The sequence below is a fragment of the Anguilla anguilla genome, chromosome 1 (assembly GCF_013347855.1).
Source record: "Anguilla anguilla isolate fAngAng1 chromosome 1, fAngAng1.pri, whole genome shotgun sequence".
NCBI classification, from domain to species: Eukaryota; Metazoa; Chordata; class Actinopteri; order Anguilliformes; family Anguillidae; genus Anguilla; species Anguilla anguilla.
The window spans coordinates 8,850,712-8,861,588 of record NC_049201.1 but is presented as its reverse complement, the minus strand read 5'-3'; the positions used below and the strand labels follow the sequence as shown (position 1 = coordinate 8,861,588).

Below are 10,877 nucleotides of genomic sequence, written 5' to 3'. Positions count from 1 at the left end.
CATTTGACTACATTAACTGAACTCTGTTGACCATGAGTCATGTCTCAGAAGAGCTGTAGAAATGTGCATATAGCCCAGTCCAGTTTAATGTATGACAGAATGTGAGCAGGTATTTATGAGTGCATGCATGTAGATCGTTTTTATTTAGTCAGACTGCATTTGATCAATCAATTAGTGAGGTAAAATATGAAATTTCACCATTTTAATGGATCACAGTGATGCCTAAATAATTAAAGAACGCCATTCTATATCATAGCCTAAGTGCTTCAGCGTTTGGCGCGGCAGCCACCATATATAGCTGTAATAGAATGGCATTCTTTAATACCTCGGTTGACTCGCGTAGATTGTACAACACAGATAGCAATGATTTGTGTTCATTAAAAAAGGAATACTTAACTGGTATGTAGAGGTACTGTTATATTAGCATGGATGTAGAATCTGGTTGGACAACAGGATTATTGCAGGGTGAGTTGATAAAGATTCTAGTTATTTCCTTGCAGTAAATCCTTATTCGGGAGACCTTGAGCAACTGGGATTTTTGTACATCGACCATTTAGGAAGCTGGATATGTTATTAAGCTTGAATTAAATTAAACACTTTGCTCGGGGATAAAATGCCATTGAAGCACCTGGGATTCGAGCGGATAATCGTCTGAATGATTAAGTTCCCAAGCCACTCAAACCCACTCAGAAATTATATAGCAAGTCAATGTAAGAATAAATGTCCGTTATCACTAGCTATCGGACCCAACGCATTCGTGTTTGCAGGAGGCTTCATTCGTTAAACAAACCAAACTGCTGCAGCTTATGCAAGGAACAATAGGCCCGATGAGAACAAAATGCGCCTGAACTCTACTGTGCTGTTGTTGCCATCGAGACATACAAGAGCGGTTGTTGCGGGTAGCGAATCCAGAATAACGAAGTTCCGCATCGCACCTGGGCGTAACCCATCAGATCAGCAATGGGCTCGTTATAGCCTATGATGCCAGCTTCAGCAGTGGCACTACTTAAAACACCATTAAGTTGTGGTGTATCCTAGGCTGCTCCTTTTCGCACTGCCACTACTTGCGAATTTTCTGGACACGGAATTTGGAATGGACGTGTTTTTAGATATGAAATGTCATTCGAAATCAACAGTGGCATAGCTATAAGAACTGGAGGCACACACGTGCGCCCTCCACGGGTAAATAATCCGCATATTTATGTATATCCTTCATCTGAACATGCTTGTTTGGCTCGGGCATGTATGTCATTCAGAAGGTACATTAGATTTGCTGCTTCAACTCTTAAACATTGAAATCGCATGAAATGTAGGCCTATATCATGCTCAAAATTTAAATAGCTAATTTGCACTAGGTGGCTATAACTTGGCTATAAATGTGTGGTTTCCGTCGGATATTTGCTAAAATTAGCTGGTAGCTGGCCATTTCGTTTGAAAATCACTGAAATGGGCATGGGTACTCGCCAAATCGGTCACAATTTACATACGAACCCAAAAACCTCGTCCTAATACGCTGCACATTATTCAGGTATTCAACACGACAACAAAAAATCGTTTGATACAGCGGGACACGCGCCAATCAATATTAAACTCCCAAGCGGTGAGTGAATGTGCGATTTTCTGGCCAGTCAATAGTTGCAATGACGTTATTTCCTGGGGGTGGCGGTGAGAGCATGGTACTGCGGTCCTCCTCTGCTTTGCAACAGCGAGAGTCCGACATGGAAACAAACACGAAGACGTGAGCGTGTTCTGGGATTTTGCACTCTATAAATTTTACAAGCCCAAGCGCCAGCGGGTGCCGGTGATTTGACTTTTTAGCTTGTGCACAAACATCTACGCTAGTAAATATATTTGATATTTGTTACATTGCAGTAGTGTAGATAGCTAGTTACCTCACGGACCATGGCGGAGAGAAGTGGCCGGCTGAGCTTCCCCGGGAGCGGGGCACTCAATAGACCCGTGCCGATGAATTTGTTCGCTACTTGGGAAATAGACGGATCGTCCCCGAGTTGCATTCCCAGGTAAGTGTTTCCCTTGTAACTGCATTTAGAGCACTTTTACACTAAGCTGTATGTGTTTACGGTATTGTCGGTCGCAAGCTATTGTATTTTTGCAAGTATACCAGCACATTGCCTTGAGATTTATGGACAGATGACCGCTGCCTTGCAGAACCAGTTTCCAAACTTGGAAGCCGGGGCTTGCATGGGAATGCAAGCGGATAACCGTGTTTACAGTGGCAATGTTTCTTTTTAATAGCGGCAACTGGTCCGGTTCAAGTACAGATAAACTACTGCAGGCAGAGAACTGGATGCCGCTAGTTTCGCTAATCTTACATCACAAACAGTGTGTTTTTATTGACCTCACACATTTAGCAAATCGGCTAAATAATTTGCCGCCATTTATTCACAGTTTAGTATCACAGTCTTGTAGTTTTGTGGAATAACTAGCTGACCTGAGCACTTCAGAAGTGTTATCTTTCGTGCACCTGTGCTGCGATGGGAATATGTAGCCAGACTAATCGCGAGCCGCCTGCCGAAGAAGTGCAAATGATTACGACTACTTGATTACAACTCGCTTACTACGGATAAAGCACATGAAGTTATCGATCATTTTTAATCTGGTAGCTTTTCTAAAGAGAAGTTTATGGGTTATTTAAAGTATTTCCTATCAGTATATTATAATTGTCTGACATTGGTCTGCTTATTCACTCAGCGTTACCAACTATCACGCAGACATCGTTTTCAAAAGCCTTTGACGGCACGAATGTTGCTGTGTAGCCTAAGTCTATAGCAGTGTTTATCCGAGTAAGCGATTAAGTGACCGCCGGTTTTCTTCGAGCATTTTTCTCTTTTTTGATCTCTTGAAATTGAGATAAGAACTCAGATGATTGAGAGGGCTGGAAGAATGTTTTGCGTGTGCAATACATGGCTGCTGTGGCTTTTGTTTTATAATAGAGGCTTTTAGAATGATAGTAGTAGGATACCACGCTTAAAAACTACCCTACTTTTATTCGTAATCGTAAAACATATCGGCAAAGACACGGGCATTTTGTGCATTTATCCCGAGTCATGCAGTATTATACATTATTTGGAAGGGTAGTGCATTGCACCAGTGTGGTTTGATGCATGGCGAAGGTTATTTATGAAAGGGAATACATTATCTGAAAACATTTTATTGAAACACTTGAAATTTTAATTGGGATGAAGCCTTTAATTTTTGGCTCGCCAACAAAAAAATTGTGTATTGAGCATTCGGGTAAAAAAAATGGTTTCTGTGCGTCGTCCAATAGACTAGGGATAAGCGAGATGCAATGTCATGAAAATTATTCAGGTGTCTTGAAACGAATATAAGATGCTGTACATTTTCATTCATTACGTGCTTAACGCCCTGAGCTGCAGTACTCTCCGTCTCCAGGGCTCCAGGACTGTCTGATGGCATCAGGGCTGAACCACACAGTAGCATTTTAGCCTGTCTTCATCCTTAATAATAACCGTTTTCTAACAGTTTGACAGTTGCTCTTGTGAATACCTGAAAGTGCTGGGCTAGTTTCTGGCTTGTGCTGAAAGTTTTGACTGAATTACAGTTCGTGAAGACACAGCTGTCGGGAGAAACAACAGAATCAAAAGTGCTGAAAGAATAGTGAGGTATCTTTCTGAAAATGTTGAGTGTGTTTCTCGTGTTCCGGAGCTCTGTACTCTGTATTCCGCTTGCACAAAGATGGAATTTCAGTCCACACTCTGGACTAAATCTGCTGAAACAAACTCCTATGCTGGGACTGGTACATTTGCGTACATAATTTTCAGAAAATCATGTTGTCTGTTGTCTGCTCAAACCTGAAGGGCGGACATTAAAATTTGGCGTACGCTGTGGCTATAGTTTGACCTGCTGTTCGATGCTGTGAGTTTATATCTGGCTCTCTGGTGTGAAATGTGTTGAGGGCAGAATGACAGGAGTCCCTGCTGGGTCTTGACCACAGCAGCTCCTGTGGTTTAAATGTAATATTTCCCTTCCTTTCCCTGCACTGTGGAAACTACAGAGATGGCATCCAAACTTGTGGGTAGAGGAAGTGATGAGCAAAGTGTGAAACAGACAAATCAGCATAAATAATTTGTAGGGCGGCAGTGTAGTATAATAGGTAAGGAACTGGTCTTGTAACGTAAAGGTAACAGGTTTGATTCCTGGGTAGAACACTGCCGTTGTACACTGGAGAGAGGTACTTAACCTGCATTGCTTCAGTATACACTCACCGGCCACTTCATTAGGTGACAGGAGTGGCACCCGGTGTGGTCTTCTGCTGCTGTAGCCCATCTGCTTCAAGGTCTGACGTGGTGTGCGTTCAGAGATGCTCTTCTGCATACCTCGGTTGTAACAAGTGGTTATTTGAGTTACTGTTGCCTTTCTGTCAGCTCGAACCAGTCTGGCCATTCTCTTCTGACCTCTGCCATCAACAAGGCATTTTCGCCCAGAGAACTGCCGCTGACTGGATATTTTCTGTTTTTCAGACCATTCTCTGTAAACCCTAGAGATGGTTGTGTGTGAAAATCCCAAAAGATCAGCAGTTTCTGAAATACTCAAACCAGCCGGTCCAGCACCAACATCCATGCCACATTCAAAGTCACTTAAATCACCTTTCTTCCTTATTCTGATGCTTGGTTTGAACTTCAGCAGATCGTCTTGACCATGTCTACATGCCTAAATGCATTTAGTTGCTGCCACGTGATTGGCTGATTAGATATTTGCAGATGGACCTAATGAAGTGGCCGGTGAGTGTATATCCAGCTGTATAAATGGATGTGATGTGTTGGTCGCTCTGGATAAGAGCGTCTGCTAAATGCCTGTAATGTAATGTAATAATTCGAGCTAGCCTTACCACCACCACGGTCTGACCGCAAATCACATTGTTTCTTGTATTATAATTTTTTTAATCGCATAGTGAATGGCTGTCCTCCTCCTCCTCCTCCCAGTCTTGAGGGAACAGGTTTGTTCCTTAATCATTGCGCAGTGCAACTATGACACGTTTACTAAGTATGTACGCCTGAATAGAAAGCTAGAAAGCGCAGGGCTCAGGAACTTCCTTCGATATTCCGTTGCGGGAATACTGGTCCCGGGATCGGGGCAGAGGCAATAGAAGCGAAACGAAATTTGCATCCACAGCATGAAAGTGTCCGTGCGCACATCAAAGGGCTCGCGTGGAGGTGATGTGCAGTGTTGCCCAGATGCAAAATCGAGGGAGTTTTTTAGGGTGTTGGCTCTTCGTGGGTCTCGGTGTGAGCACCGCGCTCAGCAGGACCTGGAAAGTCTGACGAATCGGGAACGTTTTTTTTTTTTTTTTTTTCCCCACCGTGAGTTGCTCCACTTTCCCCGGGTTCCCAGTGCCAAAATCACAGGGGGGAAACTCCAAAACTTTTAGACTACAAAGTCTTGTGTACAAAAAAAAATCCCCAAAACAAGATGCAGTGATCTCACAGACATGCCAGAGGAGAACATCTGCTGATTTCAAGCGTGAAATTATACGGAAGGTGCCCCAAAATGACGGGTGGTCGGGGCCTAGTGCTCGCCTGCAGTCAGAAGTAGGTCAGCAGTTGGCCAGATATGAACTGTAATTGACCTACTTTCATGCCGGGCTGGTTTATATATATATATATATATATATATATAAATTTTTTTTTTTTTTTTTTTCTCTTTTTTGAAAGTTATTTTTGTTTTCCCTTATTCTTTTTTAGCCTCGGTTGTCATCTCCTGCCGAGTGCAGAAGGTTTGCTTTTCCTGAGTCTCGTTTGCTTTGCCTGCTCTTCCATCAGCTCTTTATTTTTGGGTCCCATTTTCTTCTGTTAAGTGAGGTTGCCCTGTTGACTGTTACCATTATAAAATGTGTGTGTGTGTGTATATGTACATATAAGTGCATATATGCCTACGTGTGTGTGCCTGGTTTAAAGGTTATGAATGTAAATTTCATGGCTTCCAGTAAGAAGTCTATTAAGGAAGTGATAAAATTTGGTGCAAAAAGCCTTAAATTACGCACAATGTAAATGTTCAAGGTTCTTAAAGCTGGCTTAGCTCTGCCCCAAATGCTTTTTCTTCATTTTGGTAAACGACGACAGGGATCCGTTTGGTTCACAGTGAAAGTAACGAGCCTGTAAAAAAGAAGAAAAAAAATGTCCGAGCCTCCTCGCTGAAGCGTTTCGTATGCAGAGCGCCTCCCGACTCCTTATCTCGCCGTTAGAGGCCTGGCAGGGAGCGCGAAGGAGGGCAGACATCGACAGAGGAGACGTCGCACACGCCATTGTCTCCTCGTCTTCCCCCGTTTCGATCCCTCCTATCCCGCTCAGGCACGTCACTCAGGATCAGCGGATCAGCGTTGATCAGCATTGATCAGCATTGATCAGCTCGCCGGTCGAGCGCTCCTCTTGCCTGGCGGATCAGTGCTGCTCTGTACCAGCCAGTGTGACGCCGGCCGGTTCGCCCCTCTTAGGCAGAAAAGGTTGTGCAAGAACGAACGTGAATTCAAAGGCCCGATCTTTGAACTGTAACATTCAGCTCAGATAGAAATAAACAGACTTTTAAAGGTTCCCACCGCAGAAGTAAAAAATCTACTCTACTACACTCGTGTGGTCAACGCCAAGATTGTGTAACATTCAAAGATTTTGTGCAAGATTGTCCCTACTGTGTTTCCAGGATCTCTGTTGTCTTCCTGTATAGGCCACCAGAAACAGCCAACAGAAATAAAAACATGTTTTTCTGGGTTTATGGTCTTCTGCTCACACAACCAAGGTTGAGAGTTGAACTGTTGTGTGTTATCACGGAGACAGGGGCTCGCTGTCTTATCTCTATGAATATAACCATGCTGGATCCATAACCCACATTTCTGGGTTCTTCCAAGTCTGCGCAGAGCTTTTTGCTAACAGAGACTGCTTTGAGGATGGATGGTACCTGTTTTGTGCTTTTGGGGAAATCAGAAGTTACTGCGATGCATTTATAGGCTTGCTGGAAATGGACGGTTTTAGTTTTGACAAAGTGAACGCTGGTTTTCAGCACCCATTGTACAGTTTTCCTCCCGTGTTTATTTTCGGAAAGAGGGCAAACAAAGATTTACTTGGAAAATGGACGGCAGGGAAGAGGAGTTTATCCTTGTTCCAAATTAAGCGGATTTGATGATAAAATATTAAAGTTGAATACAGTGTAACCCAGTTAACATCCCCTAGGTTAATAATAGAAGAAGAAGATGGTTTGAAAAATACTTTTTTTGCATTACAGGTTTTATTTTATATCACAATCTTCATCATAGGATTTTGTACTTGGGGTGGATTGTTGCGCTGAAATGGAGAAAAGGCTGTTATATTGAAATCCTTTTACGTCAATTAAATTGACAAAAGAACCAACACCTCTAAGTGTGACTGTGTAAATACGCTAGATTGTGTAAATATGCACAAACACCTTTAGTTATTTACTTTAGTACTTCACAGACTCGTTTATGCATTGTCCTGTACTGTTGTACACTGGTGATAGGCTATGCATTGTTTCCACAGCAGTCCCATTTCCTTTGTTTGTCAAATCATTTTTAAGTGAATCAGGATGATGCCTGTTTAGGCAGCGTCCACTGTTTTACACACTAAGTTGGGGTGGTGAAGATTATTGCCCAAAAGCTGGACAGTGTCCTAGCCAGAGTACTGGTCATTGTTGCCAGGGTGGTGGTCATTGTTGCCAGGGTGGTGGTCATTGTTGCCAGGGTGGTGGTCATTGTTGCCAGGGTGGTGGTCATTGTTGCCAGGGCGGTGGTCATTGTTGCCAAGGGTGGTGGTCATTCTTGCCAAGACAGGCCATCTTGACTGAACGGCAGTGCAGGTGAAAAGCCTCTGCTCTGAGCCCATGTTTCTGCTTTGTGGTGTATTTTTATGACACACGAGAGTCCAAGGGTATTAAAACGAGAGGGGGGGGGGGCGGGGGGGGGGTAGATTTGGTCGATTACTACGAGCAGGAGCGCGAGGTTGTCAGGTTTCAGGCCCTTTGCCGGGTCAGATTCCTCGGTTCTTGGAAGCTGTGGATGCTTCAGTGATCCCCGGAGAGGGGTCTGGGCTTCCAGCCGTTGCAGCATGCCTGCGCACACGCGATACACCAACCGGCCCAAATGATATTTCAGGGGTCTGAGTGCCTCTTAAACGGTCCGTATGACGTCTATTAGACCAGATGGCCTCTCCTCTTAAATGTAAAGTGTGTTGCTCTTGAAGGACGGGCACTGAAATGGCCTTGTCTTATTTCTCTTTTCCTTGACTCGGTACGACAGGAACAGAAAATAATTGTTCTTTTTTTAAACCCTCCCCGTTTTATTTTCTGAAAATTTGGAATGTGCCCCGCTATGACTCTAGACCGCTCATATCACTGCAGTGTCCTCCGTGGACCAGCATTTTTGAGGGTGAGCAGTAGGGCACCCTCAGTGACGTCCGCTACCTGAGAGTCCCAATGGGGGGAAACGCTGCTCTGTCCCAGATCCCGTAACCGTGACGACCATGACACTTCCGCCCCCCTTCAAAACCCCCCCCCCCGCCGCATTGACTTTGGGATGTGATCGTTAGCCGCGAGCCAAGCGATCCATGCAGGAAATGCTAACTAGAATCATTGTGATCGTGTCCACGTGGTTCCATCTCTGGAGATGCAGCACCGGTAACCCAGCTGACCCCGCTGCCATGTTGTGGCAATGTTGTAACGTTGACAAAACATTCCAGCAGCGTTGTGTGAGGGCATTTCCTGTTTGCTGGGTTGGTGGTAGCCTAAATCCTGCGTTTCCATCGGTGACACGATCGTGTTTATTTGATGCAAACCTGGTTTCAGATCTGCTTCTGGTTGCTTGTACGTTTTTTCCTCGGAATTAGTTTCATTTAATTTTGCAATGCCGTTGAATCCCGAACAGGTTTTTAGGAAGGAGAAAGAGAAATATTGTTTGGATTGTGCCAAAAGAAAATTCTTCAAGTTCAACACTTGTGCCCAGTCTCATTAATCAAGGAAGATGAGGAAATAGTGGAAAATGCGGGCTCAATTTATAACGTAGAAACACTAAATCTATTGCATCAGCACCTCGGCTGTATTTCCCGTGAAAGCGAAAATGCCTTCCCACCCAGGAGAGATATAATCCGGTGCCGGTCTTTGCTGCTGACAGAAGAAGAGAGTTCGATGTAATGAGAAGTGCATTATTAAGCTCCTGACAACCTGTGACATTTTTGGAAATGTCTGACACGCAGTTTCCAATTTCCCTCCTCTGTAATTGGCGTAACTCCTGCTACTCCCGCAAGTGTGGAATTGAATTTATTGGAAAATCCGAAGAATTGATTCTTGGCATGGAAAATTACTGTAGGGGTGTACTGTACTAAAATATTGTTCTCCAGAAGCTGAAGGCACTGACAGAGACGTTGGTCGTGAGCTTTGAGCGCCTGGGGATGGGCAATGTTCCAAGAGTGATTTATCACCGTCCTCCATTAAGAAGTGTACACGGATGTACTCAGTCTGCGGGGGTTGGCCGAGGTCAAGTCAAAGTTGGTTCGCTGGGATTTTTTTTTTTTTTTACACCCTCAGGTGGGTGACTCAGCCATTTTTGAGGGAAGTGCTGAGAGCGAACGAGTGAGCAAATAATGGGATTGTGGACGCAGCCGTGCTGCTCTTTTTGGCGTACAGCCTATCCAGGTAGCAAGTACCTTCCTGTGCTCAGCCCTCCATGGTGTCATGTGTCTGTAACCTGTGTCAGTCACCCATAACTCACACCTGTGACACCTGCGTCTTCTTTTGCTATAGTGGCAAAGACAAGATGTTAATATGAGTAAAGAAGTAGCCTAACTTGAAAAATGTTCTGCTAACAAGCATCTAAGTACTCATTACCATTTATCTCTGAATGCTAATTACAATAACAAATGTGTTAACTGTACAAAGCACTTATTACTTGCGTCACGCTTGTAAGCCCATTCTTGGCTTAAAGCCACTTTTCACTTATAAAACAGTGGGTCATAAACTATTAATGCATTTAGAGAGAGGACTGGCTCTCTGGTAATTTGGTTGAATTTCTAACATTAAAAATAAAAGAAACATTATGCTTACATGTTTTGGTGCTCAGTCTCTGGTTGATATGGAGGCCTTTCACTCACTGCAGCTGACATTTTGAAGGTGCTGCCGTGTTTAGAATGACAGCACACCCCCACACACACACACACAGACACACACAGGGGATTACCTTTTTGACCTGAGCCATTTCAGAACCATTTCCTGCAAATGAGAAAAGGAGAGATTTGGTTTCTGATACGACTGCGGATTCGCGGTTATTCGAGGTTATTTTTTAAATTCCGTTATTGGTCACGTTGATTATGATTGCTACTAATATGGGGAAAACACAGAAGGAAGAGCCGAACCCTCTCTAAAGTAATGTTATTTGAGGTTAATACTCTCCCTCCTGTCTGAGGGACGCCAGGATTTGGAGCGTGCATTAGGCATGAGTGCCAGAGACCAGCTGGGAAGATTTTATTATTTATTTACTTTTTTTTTTTTTTTTTTAAGTGTTTTGATAGATTTTCTTGGCTGGCGGATAACACGTTGGAGTGGTACTCGTGTGCGATTAAGAGAGAGGGGGAGGAGGACGGGGTAGTGAGAGATGGAGAAGGTCATAAAGGAAAGCCTGGGTGGAGAGTGAAAGATGTGCACGGAGATGAGGAGGGAAACAAAAGCAGACCGGAGTGTGGCCGGGGCGGAGCACTGTTCCCGGGTTGGTTGGTCTCTGGGAGCTGGTTGGCCGGGTTCCCTTGGGGGCGGTTTCATATTTAATGAGCGTGGCACGGCCTTCTGACCCGCCCCCTCCCAGCGAGCTCACTCCAGGGGGCCCCGTCTGACTGGTCCTGAGGACC

General features: G+C 44.3%; 1 protein-coding gene across 4 annotated transcripts in view; it reads left to right on the top strand.

Moving 5' to 3' along the window:
• The first annotated feature begins 1,224 nt into the window (after positions 1-1,224).
• Positions 1,225-10,877, top strand: part of pacs2 (phosphofurin acidic cluster sorting protein 2) — a 64,285-nt gene continuing 54,632 nt past the window's right edge. The window contains exon 1 of one of the 4 annotated variants that reach the window (XM_035403276.1): positions 1,225-2,021. In XM_035403276.1, coding sequence (XP_035259167.1) covers positions 1,903-2,021 — 119 coding nt within the window. In that variant the 5' untranslated portion in view covers positions 1,225-1,902. The remainder of the gene's footprint in view (positions 2,022-10,877) is intronic. The other 3 variants (XM_035403268.1, XM_035403283.1, XM_035403290.1) reach the window with 3 other exon arrangements.